This window comes from Maniola jurtina, chromosome 22, assembly GCF_905333055.1.
Source record: "Maniola jurtina chromosome 22, ilManJurt1.1, whole genome shotgun sequence".
NCBI classification, from domain to species: Eukaryota; Metazoa; Arthropoda; class Insecta; order Lepidoptera; family Nymphalidae; genus Maniola; species Maniola jurtina.
The window spans coordinates 2,895,298-2,911,097 of NC_060050.1; the positions used below are offsets into that span (position 1 = coordinate 2,895,298).

The window sequence follows — 15,800 nt, forward strand, 5'->3', positions numbered from 1 at the left end:
GTAGATTAGTTTACTTCAAAATAATTTTGAAGATTATCATGTTGCTAGTTAAACTGTTAGTTTTTTGTACGTTCGAATGCTAGAAACATCACTGTGCTTGTCACACTTAAAATTTGTGAAAAGAACAGAAACTCTTCACTACCACCACGTGCCAGAACTACCCAGAACGCCCTCTTTTCTAGGAAAAAAAGGATAAAAAACTATGCCTCTCTTTCACATCCTTCTTTATTCCAACAATGCAAATAGAAAGGATGATTAGTGTGAACGAGAGGCATAGTTTTTTTATCCTTTTGTTTCCTAGAAAAGATGAACTACTTGCAAGACGGGCGTTCTGGGTAGTTCTGGCACGTGGTGGTAGCGAAGAGTTTCTGTTCTTTTCACAAATTTTAAGTGTGACAAGCACAGTGATGTTTCTAGCATTCCAACGTACAAAAAACTAGCAGTTTAATTAGCAGCATGATAATCTTCAAAATTATTTTGAAGTAAACTAATCTACTGAAATTTGCACCTTGATATGAAAAAACGTTTATAATACCAGAATTACGAAACAGAGAGTAATGTGTTATACCTCATTTGAATTGGCATTAAATCAGCAAGTTTTTCTAATACAGGGTCACTTTTCCGTAGTACATTTTTTTTTCACAGTGCGCTTTTAAAGTGACATTTAATTTTTGGTAACGCTTTAAAAGTTTTGGAAAAAAGTTAATTGCTCCTGTAATTTGGTAGCCAGAGCCTCAATAGAAGGTTCGTAGTACTGATACATTATCTAGTAATGATAGAGCATCGTTTGTTTTATTGTTTTTTATCTCATTTTTTTTTAATTAGTCTAATTGTAAGAGAATCTGGTATTTTTTTTAAAAACCCAAAAATATTCATAACTCTTAGGGAAATTTAAATATGGCCATGCTGTAGAATTTTCTTTTGCTGGAAATGACCTCCTCTATCTCACTTTTCCGTAGTACATTTTTTTTTCACAGTGCGCTTTTAAAGTGACATTTAATTTTTGGTAACGCTTTAAAAGTTTTGGAAAAAAGTTAATTGCTCCTGTAATTTGGTAGCCAGAGCCTCAATAGAAGGTTCGTAGTACTGATACATTATCTAGTAATGATAGAGCATCGTTTGTTTTATTGTTTTTTATCTCATTTTTTTTTAATTAGTCTAATTGTAAGAGAATCTGGTATTTTTTTTAAAAACCCAAAAATATTCATAACTCTTAGGGAAATTTAAATATGGCCATGCTGTAGAATTTTCTTTTGCTGGAAATGACCTCCTCTATCTCCCTATTGCGTTTGATCCACGACTTTTTGACCACCCTGTATATGTGATTTAGAAACTAATCATTTCTTCGCGAGCACATTTGTGATGTAACCCCAAATTCAGTTTTAGAATTTTTCTTTTACTTGTGCTATAAGACCTAACACCTGCCTTTTGATTCTTTTTTCTTAACAGACACGACAGACAGACAGACAACGAAGTGATCCTACAAGGGTTCCTTTGTCCTTTTGAGGTACGGAACCCTGACTGAAGTGCGAATTGACAAGATTAAGCTTACCTGCAATCTTCTCTGGGCCTGCGGCGTGATCTCGACGACTCTCGACCATCTTCTAGACTTCCTCTCGTATTGCCACTTGTCACTTAAAGCGCACTGCTCGTCGTCTGAGTCGTTCTGTAACAAATAGAACAAGTATAAATTAAAAATTTATAACACCCTCGACAAGTGAAGTTAACTAGAAAAGAGCTGATAACTTACAAACGCCTGAACCGATTTTCTTGGATTGTAGCTAAGAACACTCTCGATCAAACCACCTTTCAAACAAAATAAACTAAAAAATCGGTTCATTAGTTTAGGAGCTACGATGCCACACACAGATACACAGATACACATGTCAAACTTATAAGTTATAACACCCCTCTTTTTGGGTCGGGGGAAATAGCATATAGGAAACTGAAATTTCATCCAAAGTAGGTAGATACGATAAGATGGCTTTTATGACATAAGATGATAGGATTTGTGACAATCCAAATGGAGAAAATCATACCAGAGAAATAGAAAAACGTAAAAAAACGGTATTGTAGTACAAAAAAAAACTTTCGTCTAAGTATTTATCAAACGTTTTTTAAAGCTTCCTTTGTAGAACAAAGAACCCTTGTATATCAAGTATGTATGTCTTTAATTATATTTAGAGAGATAGATAGATAGATAGAACGCTTTATTGCACACAAAAACACATGTAAAGGAACACAACACAGAAAAAACAATTGTGTGCAAAGGCGGCCTTATTATTGGGTTTAGGTAATGATAGCACCTATATTCTTGAAATTTGAGCTTTTAACGAAGCTTTCTTCATTCATATGTTTTACGTTTAGCACCATAATATATCATCCATTTCCCATTTCCAACTTCACATTTTCCGTAAAAGTGGGAACGGGCGAGAATGTCAAGTATACGCAGCTCGCAACGGACTTCGTATTGTGAAGGAACGCTTTGAATAGCTTTCGAAAGCCTTCGGTCGAGAATAAATGCCTTCATAACTTCCCTTTGTGGGAATTTTATGTGTTTATAATTTAAAAAATTTCAGTGTTTAACCACCTTAAATATAATAAATAAAAGGGAAATATGTTATGCTAAAGTCATTACAAGTAGTTAAAAGTTAAAAGTATCTTTTCTATGCATAGGTACCTACTTAATTGGTCTCTTAACTCTTTGTAGATAAAACTTAAATGCTAGCATAAATATAGGAAAGTTCTGAGTATTTTGATTTGACTATCCAGTCCTTAACTCTATGATATAAGTAACTTTATTATAATATATCGGTCGGTGTGATATAGCGTTACTAGGTTATGCCTGCGTCTTCGTCCGCGTGGATCTATGCAAAATTCAAACCTCTATTTTACTCCTTTTGGGGTTGAAATTTCAAAAATCCTTTCTTAGCGGATGTCTACGTCATAATACCTATCTGCCTGCCAAACAGCCCTATCCGTTCAGTAGTTTGAGCTGTGCGTGTTAGTCAGTCAGTCAGCTTATCCTTTTATATATTCAAGATTAGGTATGTCAGTCAGTCGGCTTTTATTTTTATAGGTATATATTGAATAATTTAGGTATATATTATATCGGTCCCGAATATTCAATGTCGAAGGCTTGCTCCCACAAATCCGATTAGTCGTCCTTTGTGCCGGTCCGTCGAAATTAACTCATTTAGGATTAACACCACAACTCTATGACCAAACTATTGTACGGTAGGAATAGGATTGATAGAGTTTTCGGTCAAGGCGAGATTCTATATAAAATCAAAATCATTTAAGTATTCAAAATAAGTACTATTGTACACCTTTTGTTTGTCCGATTTGTTAGACTTGAAGGATGATATAGTGGTGATAAATATAATTAATTACGTAAACTTAAAACTATAGCTACGAGGATTCCAAACGCGCCCAAGTCTGAGAAGAGCCCACTATAATTTCTATATATATCTTCTAGTAGATACAGTGCCCAGCAGGAAATATTTCGCTTCCTCACCCTTAAGTATTAAGAACATTCTGTCCGTTTACAAAAATAATTTCTTCTCGAATCAGCCCATCACACGCTTACACGTATTTTATCATCATAAGGTCATCAGTCTCCTTAACCAGCCATTGAACTTCGAGAACTGGAATTATAATAAAAATACCTACTAATTTTGCAATTACGACCATTTTCGAAGTATTTCAAGATTGCGCCGAGTCATTTGCGCGGTGGGTACAGTCGCCTGAATAAGTTTTACATGGCTCGTTTTAACATTGTTGTTGAAGTCTGGACTCTGGCCTCTAGACACTATCGTCTATCTCTGGTAGGTACTGTGATTGAAATTAATTTACTACTCAGGTTGCATTATATGCTGGCTATATTATATAGCCTAGTGGTTAGAACGTCTGCCTCTTAATCGGATATCGGGGGTTCGATCCCGGGCACGCGCCACTAACATTTCAGTTATGTGCGTTTTAAGCAATTGAATATCACTTGCTTTAACGGTGAAGGAAAACATCGTGAGGAAACCTGCATGCCTCAGAGTTCTCCATGTTCTCAAAGGTGTGTGAAGTCTGCCAATCCGCATTGGGCCAGCGTGGCAGACTATGCCCTAAACCCTTCTCATTCTGAGAGGAGACCCGTACTCAGAGTGGGGCGGAAATGGGTTGATCATGATGATGATCGTGAATATACATATTATTAGTTTTCGCTAGATTTCATAAATTCCTCTATTTATTTTATCCTGTCCGATAACAAAACATTGGGTAGCTGTGGCCACCGGGCAACTAGAGTTGCCACGGAGGCTACTTAATTTATTTACCTTGTACTAACATTACTAACATAATTATAAGGAATTATTGTTACTAACACACTAACTTTCTATATAGACTGTTTTGTACATCCATACTAATATTATTAATGCGAAAATGAGTTTGTCTGTCTGTCTGTCTGCTACCTTTTCACGGCCCAACAGTTTAACCGATTCTGACGTTTGGTACAGAGTTAGCTTTTATCCCGGGGACGGATATAGGCTACTTTTTATCTCGGAAAATCAAACAGTTCCCACGGGATCTTTAAAATCTAAATGCACCTGTAAGATGGTCTGAATTAAAATATTATTTATTTCTTTATTCCTAATTTTTTACCGTTTCAAATTACGTTACATTAAATTGTAAGTACCTCTAAGTCAATGTTTGACTTCATTTTCTTTCCTTTTTCGTTGGTTCAAAGTTGATTTTTCCGTTTCATGTTTTCCTTTCCTATTAAATTTACATAATGTATTCATATTCCATTTTGTTTTATTAACATTGTATATTTATGAGTGTAGATTATAGACATTATTCAGATTATTCATCACTAGAGGATGCCCGCGAATTCGTCCGCGTGGATTTAGATTTTTATAGATCCCGTGGGAACTGTTTGATTTCCCAGGATAAAATGCCTATATCAATTACAGGGACGCAAGCTATCTCGGTACCGAATTTCATACAAATCGGTTAAGCAGATGGGTTTTTAGGAATCCCGTGGGAACTCTTTGATTTTCCGGGATAAAAGGTAGCCCATGTCCGTCCCCGGGATATAAGCTAACCGTGTACCAAATTTCGTCAGAATCTGTTACACTGTCGGGCCGTGAAAAGGTAGCAGACAGACAGACAGACACACTTTCGCATTTATAATATTATATATGGATATATGGATTATTATGTATTCGTTTGTAAAAAAGTTTGAGTTGACGTGTTAGTTTGCGAGTTGATGGTCTCACTAATACTAATGCGCAGTTTATTACATGCGGTACGGTCCAGCCTTTTTCTTAACCCCCGACCCAAAAAGAAGGGTGTTATAAGTTTGACGTGTGTATCTGTATATCTTTGTTTCTGTCTGTGACATCGTAGCTCCTAAACTAATGAACCGATTTTAATTTAGTTTTTTTTTTGTTTGAAAGGTTTTTTTGTTTTTAGCTATAATCCAAGGAAATCGGTTCGGCCGTTTGAAAGTTATCAGCTCTTTTCTAGTTACTGTAACCTTCACTTGTCAGGGGTGTTATAAATTTTTAATTTACACTTGTTTCTTCTGGCTTTACACAGATTAGCCAACGTCAGGTTTGTAGTTATTTATAAGTTAGGGAAAGCCAAGTACGATTTTTCCACCCTTTTTTTCAGAAACCAATTTTCAATTCAAAATTCTGTAAAAAATACCGGCCCAGCCTTTACCATATCGTCGAGCGTCGTATCTAACCAAGGCTTAACTCTTTATTTCCGTCGATTTAACTCTATTGAAATCGACAGCTCGTAAGCTGTCATCTAGTCGTTAGCGAGCTGAATGGCGAATGGGAGAGTGAATTAAACGTATTGGATTCGCTTCTGCCGCGCGCTACGACAATTTGTTAGCATGACGTGGTACAATGCTATCGATAAAATGATCTGAAACCGAGATAGGTTACCTCGGGAACGAAAGTTTTAACTATCTATCTAGATAGGTATAACTAGCCGTGACTACACATTTTATTAGGAACCCATATTATAAGGATATTATAACATAATTATAAGGAACTAGCTGATGCCCGCGACTTCGTTCGTAGGTTTTTTAAAAATCCCGCGGAAACTTTTTGATTTTCCGGGATAAAAAGTAGCCTATGTGCTAATCCAGGATATTATCTATTTCCATTCCGAATTTCAGCCAAATCCATCCAGTAGTTTTTGCGTGATGGAGTAACAACCATACACACACATACCTACACACATACACACAAACTTTCGCCTTTACAATATTAGTGTGAAGTGTGGTTACTGTTACTAAAACACTAACTTTGTAATTAATTTGTATTTATATGTACTTTCAGTCTGAATAAAATATTATATTTATTTATTTAAAAATGTGAAAATATTGTTTGTATATTGGTTTGTCCTTCGCAAAGGAGCAACGGATCGACGTAATTTTTTGCATAGGTAGATTTACTTAGTTAAAGAGCTATCAGTGATATTATAGGCAACTTTTTCAGAATTCAAAAACTTTCAAAATCCAGATGAAGTCGCGGGTGTCAGGTAGTGTTAGATAATCGACAGTCATTGAAACAAATTGTCGAACAGGCTCAATGGCGGATAGTGAGCAGTGAAGTGAGTGCAATACGATTAATTCACTCGCTCAGATTTATTGCCGCTCATTCGATAACAAGGTTATGACAGGCGGCTGGGTTTGAATACATTCAGCGTTTATGTTGTGAATTGGATTAAAATGTAGAGCGAAATGATGGATGGGTTTTCGCTATTTATCTATTGTTTGACTGAAATATTAATAAACGTACCAATTCTAAAGTTTAGTTTAGACCACTAGGGTTTGGTATCTATTGTTTTCTCTATCACACTAATATTATAAAGGCGAATGTTTATATGAGTAAGAGTGGGTCAGGGTGTGTGTGCGTGTATGCGTGCGTGAGTGCGTGCGTGTGTGCGTGAGTAAGTGAGTGAGAGTGTGTGTATGTTTGTTACACATTCACGCAATAATTACTGTACAGATTTGGAATAAACATATAATTAACATAACCGACAGTCGTTAAAACAAATTGTCGAACAGGCTCAATGGCGGATAGTGAGCAGTGAAGTGAGTGCAATACGATTAATTCACTCGCTCAGATTTATTGCCGCTCATTCGATAACAAGGTTATGACAGGCGGCTGGGTTTGAATACATTCAGCGTTTATGTTGCGAATTGGATTAAAATGTAGAGCGGGTTGATGGATGGGCTTGCGCTATTTATCTATTATTTGACTGAAATATTAATAAACGTACCTATTCTAAAGTTTAGTTTAGACCACTAGGGTTTGGCATCTATTGTTTTCTCTATCACACAAATATTATAAAGGCGAATGTTTATATGAGTAAGAGTGGGTCAGGGTGTGTGTGCGTGTATGCGTGCGTGAGTGCGTGCGTGTGTGCGTGAGTAAGTGAGTGAGAGTGTGTGTATGTTTGTTACACATTCACGCAATAATTACTGTACAGATTTGGCTGAAATTCCGAATAAACATATAATTATGTTGTTGTTTATAATATGCGTGTGTGTGTGTGTGTGCGTGTGTGTGTGTGTGCGTGTGTGTGTGTGTGTGTGTGTGTGTGTGCGTGTGCGTGCGTGCGTGCAGTAAATTCAACCAAAACAAGTTAGTGCCTACTGCCTAAGACCTAAGCAGTGACAAATGTACCTATCAATCAATCTAGCGAATTAAAAAGGCATTTTCGCCAACATGTATTGTTATCTTACTTTTGTTGTGTGCCTAGGTCCTAGACAGTAATTATAAATTATAAATTTAACACCTGGCAATTTAAGCGGTCTAGATTCGAACCTGTGGCCTTTGATACGGGTTCACTCGTGATAATAATTGCGCGCGGCCTTTGAAAGTAATTGAACCAATTACGCTATTAAGCTAATACTAGATTACGTCCAGATTACTTGACTTTACGTACATTTAGAGAATAGGGTGGCCATGAGTGTGTATGATTGATGGATGGTCTCATTTTAACAAGATCTGTGGTACGAGTAACTTACAGACCTTAACAAGTACGTTGGACCTGCGATTGCCGACCTGTTTTTGAAGCAACTAGATTTTCCAAGTTAGCCCGCTTCCATTTTAGACTGCATCATTACTTACCATCAGGTGAGATTGCAGTCAAAGGCTAACTTGTATCTGAATAAATAAATAAAAAATAAAATGGCACATAGTCTGGTTATAAGTCAAGATATTTTAAAGTAAGGCCCATACTGAGGTTTACCACAAAGCGATCAATTAATTTGAAAAAAACCAAATATTAAAAAAACTGATATCTAGAGTCGATATAGGTAAGTGTAGATAGGTCATGTCCGCTATTTTTGAAACTGATGGTGTCTGTACAAAGGTGTTTATCTAAATCACATATTTAACATATTGGTCGACGTGGTAGTTTAGTAATTTCCGGTGTACCTAATATTTGATATTTAAGTTTTATCGCCTGATTATTATAATCTAGTAGAAACTAGAGAGTGGTTTTGTATGAGTAGAGTATATTCATTAATGTTTTTATACTGCTTACTAGCCGATGCCCGCGACTTCGCCCGCGTGGATTTAGGTTTTTTGAAATCCCGTGGGAACTCTTTGATTTTCCGGGATAGTAGCCTATGTGCTAATCCAGGATATTATCTATCTCCATTCCAAATTTCCAATTTCAATCCGTCCAGTAGTTTTTGCGTGAAGGAGTAACAAACACACACACACACACACACACACACACACACACACACAAACTTTCGCCTTTATAATATTAGTGTGATAGTGTGATTAGTGTGATATCAGGAATCGCAGATTCGATTTTGGTGACTTCCCGTTGCAAGTGTAGTCGTTTCAACTTTTTTTTATTGAAAATAAAAAAAAACCAGAAACAGAAAAAAAAAAAAAAAGTGTAGTCTAGGTGTAGTTGAGCAGAGTCGACTTTAATAAAAAAAATACCCGGTTGAGTTTGCTGTTAAGTAGCTATTTCTTAAACCACGCCCGTATGATAGCGTCGTAACTTTAGTTTAACAGGGCTCTCTCCGTCACTTACTCCATACAATCGTAGTTCCAATTTCATTTGAATATTAAGCAACCAAAGTCCATGAAATTTTGCAGACATATTCTAAAAACTAATATCTGTGCATGTGGTGTTTTAGATTTTTTTTTAAATATGTAGTTTTAAAATTACAGGGGCTCAAAGATTTGTATGTGAATTTTTAAAACCGCGTAACTTTGAACCCAAATATTTTAACGGAAATCTGGAAAACCACAAGATACTAGTTTCTAGAATATTATGTCTGTAAAATTTGATGGACTTTGGTTGCTTAATATTCAAATGAAATTGGAACTACGTTTGTATGGAGCGAGTGACGGAGAGACCCCTCTTAAACGTTTCCGTCTGTTGTGCGTTCCCTGCGACTCATTACGACATCGTCTGTCCAGCTACTCCACTCCACTATTGGAGGGTCTGCCAACGCTGTGCTTTCTAGTGCGAGGGCATCCAGGACCCTAAAGTCCATTGGTTCTTCTGATTACGAACATCATTCATTTTTTAACCCCCGACCCAAAAAGAGGGGTGTTATAAGTTTGACGTGTGTATCTGTGTATCTGTGTATTTGTGTATCTGTCTGTGGCATCGTAGCGCCTAAACGAATGAACCGATTTTAATTTAGTTTTTTTGTTTGAAAGGTGGCTTGATCGAGAGTGTTCTTAGCTATAATCTAAAAAAATTGGTTCAGCCGTTTAAGAGTTATCAGCTCTTTTCTAGTTCTCTTGTAGAAAAAAAGGTTAGATAACCGTTAGGTTCATAATATTATTATGTCAATAGACAAATGTCAAGCTGTCAAGATGGACGTTGCCTAAATACATAATTATTTATTTGAAAATGATGTTTTGGAAAACTCAGATACTTTGGATCGTCGGGGGTGTTATAAATTTTTAATTTACACTTGTATATACATTTTCAAATAATTCAGCATCTGCTACGTAAACATGTAGAATTTAATAGGTATGATAAGATTTCATATTATATTTTCCACAAAAGCCGGCATCTTTTACGTAAAACATAACAGGTATTCAGTGATCAGCAAACACCCTCTCCGGTAAACTAAAAGCTGGTACGAGGACCCCTTCGCACCCTTTTCAATTTGTATGTCATGTATATGAATTTATGAAGGTATACTTAGTTGTTTCTCTGAAATATTATATTGTTGTTGGTTCATTATATTTTTGATATTATGAAACATGGTATGATTTTACCATTAGAACGTTTTTTAGGGTTTCGTACCTCAAAAAGAAAAACGGAATCCTTATTTGGTGTCTATCTGTCTATCTGTTTGTCCATCTGTCGTGTCTATTAAGAAACCTAGAGGGTACTCCCGGAAACCTAGAGTCATGAAATTTAGCAGTAGGTAGCTATAGCACAAGCTCTTTTGGGTCTCAGGCCATCTTCTTAAGCGATAACTTCAAAATGCACTTTTTATTGTTTTATTTGTCAGCCTATCTGATCATGCGAACTTTAAGATAATCGTAAGTTATTAATATTATTCAAAATGCAAGGTTCTTGACCGCCAAAATCGATTGCATAATTTATTCTTATCACACGGAATTATCGAATCGTAAACATAATGGATAATAATAAGGCTGAGACCGTGGAGTCATCTGATATAACGGATTCAAGACTTGCATCGATGGGGTTTTTTGAAAGGACGAACTGAAAAAAAAAAATTAGCAGATTTCTGATAAGAGCCGCAGGTAATAGGTACCTATGAAATAAACGCATATAATAGGTATTGCTAAACTTTCCATAAGGGTGTCTGGCAGGGGTTGTCACGATACTAAGTGGCTTGCAATGCATGATATGATTCTAATACTATTCCGAAGAAAATATTTAAAAAAAAATAGGCTTTATTATTTATTTTATACGTCTTTGTTACCTGTTATCTGCCAAAGCCACCATGATCCAAACTTCATAGTCGCGGGTCGTTCTTCCCTGTGTTGGGGACAATACGCAGACAACTTTCAGCTTTTATAAAATAACGAAGGTCTAGCCCCCAGAGGTTCTCTCTCTTTAGGTATTTATTCACCTCTATTATGCCATCAATACTTATTAAACACTAGAGGAATCCCGTGAGTTCGTCCGCGTGGATTTAGGTTTTTAAAGATCCCGTGGGAAATGTTTGCTTTTCCGGGGTAAAAAGTTGTCTATGTAAATTTCCGGGATGTAAGCTAACTCTGTATCAAATTTTATAAAAATCGGTTCAACTGTTGGGCCTTGAAAAGGTAGCAGTCAGACAGACAGACATACACACTTTCGCATTTATAATATTAGTATGGATAATTCACATAGAATTTTATCTCACCCACTCACATCGGAACAATGCTCGGCTTCCAGAGTCTGACCTTTGAAACAATCAATATTGTGTAAATGTTGATGGGAAAATGCATTTGGAGCCGTTAGGAATAACTGCAGATAAAGAATAGTTGAACGAGTAACAGTTATCGCAATACATTATGCATCTTGCAACATAGCTGCATGTTATGTAGGTAAAAAAACAGACTATTCTCCATAATGATCTCAAAGGTGTGTGAAGTCTCCACACTGGACCAACGTGGTGGGTAATGACCTAAACCCTTCTTTCTCATTCTGTGAAGAAACCCATGCTCAGTAGTTGGTCGGCGACGGGTTGATCATGATTATGATGGTGATGAAACGTCAATATTAAGTTCAAATTGAGTGCATCAACTTCGTAACAACTCAATATAACCGGAGATTGCAGTTTCCAGAGGTAAAGACCACCAAATAGGTCATTACGGGCGCTAAATTAGACGATCCCCAACCAACGTGGGTTGCTTGTAGCGGTCGAAGTTGGTTAAGGCTGGGACAGACCCAAAGCGTGGCTGGTGGCAAACGTCACACTGCATCTAATTTTTTTTCAATTTTACCTTATTGTACACTGTCCTTATATTATAGAAGGAAAAGGTGACTGACAGACTGATCTATCAACGCACAGCTCCAAACTACTGGACGGATCGGGTTGAAATTTGACGTTGATATCCGCTACGAAAGGATTTTTGAAAATTCAACCCCTGAGTTTGTGCACTTATTCGTATTCGGGTCGTACCTGTTTTTATGTAACCAAAAAAACGGATCAGAAATTTACGAATTACTGTTTGTGCACTCATTCGAATTCGTTAAGAAAAAAAAAACAGATCCGAAATTCAGGAATGGCGTGTTCACGCGCCGTCGATTTCTGCCCACCTTCCCCATATCTCCCCGAATCCTACGACTGACTGATCTATCAACGCACAGCTCAAATGCTTGACAGATTGGAATAGGCATGCAGTTAGTTATTATGATAGTAGATATCCGCTAAGAAAGGATTTTTGAAAATTCAACCCCTAAGGGGGTAAAATAGGGATGTAGTGTAGTCCACCAACCCCGTTGTCCCTGTTAATGAGGACACGTTAGCGGGAACAACGGGACAAATTTTTAATAATTTTATTCGAATCCCGCTGTCCCCGTTAACGGGGACACGGCTAGCGGGGAAAACGGGACTACACCTCGCACGAAGTCGCAGGTATTAGCTAGTATCATAATATAATTGCAAGAAACTGTATTTATGAAGGGCATCACACTGACACACAGTTGAAACTTCTACGAGCTGCATTAGAGACTACATAACGTCGCCATTGTTTCGGCCACGCGTTGTGTTTGTCCAAGCCTTACAATATGCAGCGAACTTTATGGCCAAAATTACCTTAAAATGAACTCCTGTTTAATGAAACCTTAAATTTGGTGGTGTGGCCGTATTACACGGAGCATATTATTAACTATTACAAAAGGCTTACTTTTCAGGAGCAAGATTTTGTATTTTATTTTAGTACTAATGAATATTAAAATGCGATCTTAAATTGTACAATGTTGGTAAAGGGTTTTAGGGTTATTATAAAGGAGTTTACAAGACTTTTCTTCAATTGCAAGCGTTAAAGTTGCCCTTTAGGTCTCTAGATATTCCACGAAACACGGAGACCGGATGGTCTATCGGGACATAAGTGCGGTTATATCCTTTTCGAAAAATTAAAAACGGACTCTTGGAAATCAAGACGTGACCGAAGCCACTAGGGTCAAAACCCCACTTTATAGAAAGTTGACTATTTTCATCACCTTCCTTATTGATTACTCCGGCACTCCGACAAAGTTTCTATCAATAACTTAATGCACTGTCTCATTAAACCTAATTGCGAAACTTCCAATAAAATACAAGGTTTACAATCATTGCTGTGGCAAACAGTTCGTAAAATATGAATAGGCAAGAAATATGCTATCGCAGACGTCCGATAAATGGTCAACCCGACAAATGTCGGTGATTATAAACACACTGTCATTAAACAGTCTGTTTGATTTAGATTTTATAAAAACCTTACACTTTGATTTTCTGGAATCAAAGTTTTCCGTCTCCAGGATACAATCTATTTGTATGCCGAATTTCGTGAAGATTCGTCAAGCTGGTTTGTCTTGAAAAAGCAACGTACTGACAGACAGAAACACGTTAACATTTATTATAATAATATTGCACATGCTCTACGCGATGAAGATGAAAAATCAGTTGTCTGTGTTAGACTTTATACATAAAATACGAAGAAAGTTGTCCACTTTGCCTTTGACAGACCATTTGAAGCGTAGTCAAGTCAATAAAAAGCTCAAGTAAATAAAAGTAAGCGCGCATTATGCTAATCGAAACGAAGCTGAAAGTTATGTCGTTTTCATACCACTGTTTGTATGTTATGCTACAGGAATTGAGAATAATAATTAGACATTTAATGAAATGTTTATTCCAGTTGATTAAACGTATTGCGAGTCTTCAAATAGGTACAAGTGTGTACTGTACAATACTCATTCATCTAAATAATATATAGAACGAAAAACTGACTGACTGACATATATCTATCAAAGCACAACTCAAACTATCGGACGGCACGGGCTGAATTTTTTTAAAAAAGAATATTAACCATGTTAGTCATGACTAATATTCCCCTTTCCCCTCCAACTAAGCGTAAAGCTTGTGCTAGGAGTGGGTACGACAATAGTGCAACGGGTGGAGTTCGAACCGCCGACCTTTCGGATTTCAGCCCACTCCTTAACCGTTGAGCTATTGAGGCTACAATTACTATTATGACGTAGACATCCGCTAAGAAAGCATTTTTTTAAAATTCAACCCCTAAAGAGGTCAAATAAGTGTTTGAAATTTGTGTAGTCCACGCGGATCAAGTCCGCATAGCTAAGCTAGTAACTAGCGGCATAAGCTATTTTTTAGGGTTCCGTACCCAAACGACGGAGCCCTATTAATGTCACTCTGTTGTCTGTCCGTCTGATAGTCTGTCCACGTGTCACAGGATTCTAGCTTGTAGACTAAATACCGCTGAAGAAAAATTGGTTGTCTGTAAAGTCGGTTTACTGACGATAGTTGAACATGACAACAAAGGCCGATTGTTCTTTGTCGCTCGTTCCGCGCTCTCGCTTGCACTTCAAGCCTCATAGAACGCCTCAGAGCGAGGTAACGCCGCATGAGTCATGTTTTTTTGTGCGTGCAGCCGGCTCTATCGAATTATAAGACGTTGTCACATCAAAAACATCGCGAGGAAACCTGCATACCTGAGACTTCTCCATAGTGTTCTCAAAAGTATGTGAAGTTTGCCAGCCAGTCAATTTGGCCAGCGTAGTAGACTATGGAAACCCGTGTACAGTAATAAGTCGGTAGGTTGATCATGGTGGATGGTGATAACTGATAAGTAAGTAAAACTATCTTCAATTTTTACAAAATGGCGATGGTTCAATAATAGTTTCAACAAATCTATGTAGATAACAAAGTTTTTCAATTAAGTACTAGATTGGATTTTATCCCGGGACTCGTTTAGAAACTAAGATTATCTCGAAATAGACTCGTTTGTCCTTTAACATGATTCCAACTTTAATTTCTTGGATTTTATAGTCTTTGAAGTGGTTTTACCCACTTAGATTAAATGTTACTCTCTTACTTATTGACTTACTTGTCCCGGTTTCTACACAGCTTCATACCGGAACGCTAATTCGCTTGGCGCCTCGATTTTGCTAGTAGGGTGGTAACTAACCACGGCAGAAGCCTTCCGCCAACGGTGGTAGTGGTTTTGTTACTTACGGATCTCTTTTGATGGTGGTGGTGTTCCAGCTTCATATTCGCGCAGCGGTTGAGTGCAGTGAGTCGCCTGAAGAGGGACTGCAGCGAGTCGGCGTCGAGGAACGGGTGGTCGTTTTGGACCCCTGATATGTCGATTGGGAACTGGAGGTCTGGAACAAAGAAAACAAATTAGGTCAAACTATTGATCCAATAATTGATATGATAATAACTATAAAATCAGATTTTTCAGGGAGCCGTTGGATTCAGGTGGCGCAAAACCGTGGTGTGCGGAAGTTCCTAGAAGATACCTATATCCAGCAGTGGACGTCTATCGGTTGATGATGACGATGATGAATCGGATTTATTGAGACAAAGAAAACAGGCCAAACCCTGTTCGAGATATCAATTAGTTTACTATTTTGTTATTTTATATTCTGTTATAAATATTTATGAGCGTCACTCAGAAAAAGCAAGTATTATTTAAATATTTTTAACGAATTATTGAATGCCCTCCCAAAACCTACGCAAAGAACATAGGTTCAACCTTAGATTTCTGTGGGTACAACACATAGAGGTTATCCGAGAGTTTGTAAGACTTATGTAAAATCGTAATAATTCCTGGTTT

General features: G+C 37.2%; 1 protein-coding gene across 3 annotated transcripts in view; it reads right to left on the bottom strand.

Annotated features, from left to right (window-relative positions):
• The window catches only part of LOC123876757 (rho GTPase-activating protein 7), a 376,179-nt gene that overhangs the window by 26,474 nt on the left and 333,905 nt on the right, over positions 1-15,800 (bottom strand). For all 3 annotated transcript variants that reach the window (XM_045923109.1, XM_045923110.1, XM_045923112.1), the window contains exons 3-4: positions 15,197-15,345; positions 1,553-1,666 (exon numbers count right to left, since the gene is read on the bottom strand). In XM_045923109.1, coding sequence (XP_045779065.1) covers positions 1,553-1,666; positions 15,197-15,345 — 263 coding nt within the window. The remainder of the gene's footprint in view (positions 1-1,552; positions 1,667-15,196; positions 15,346-15,800) is intronic.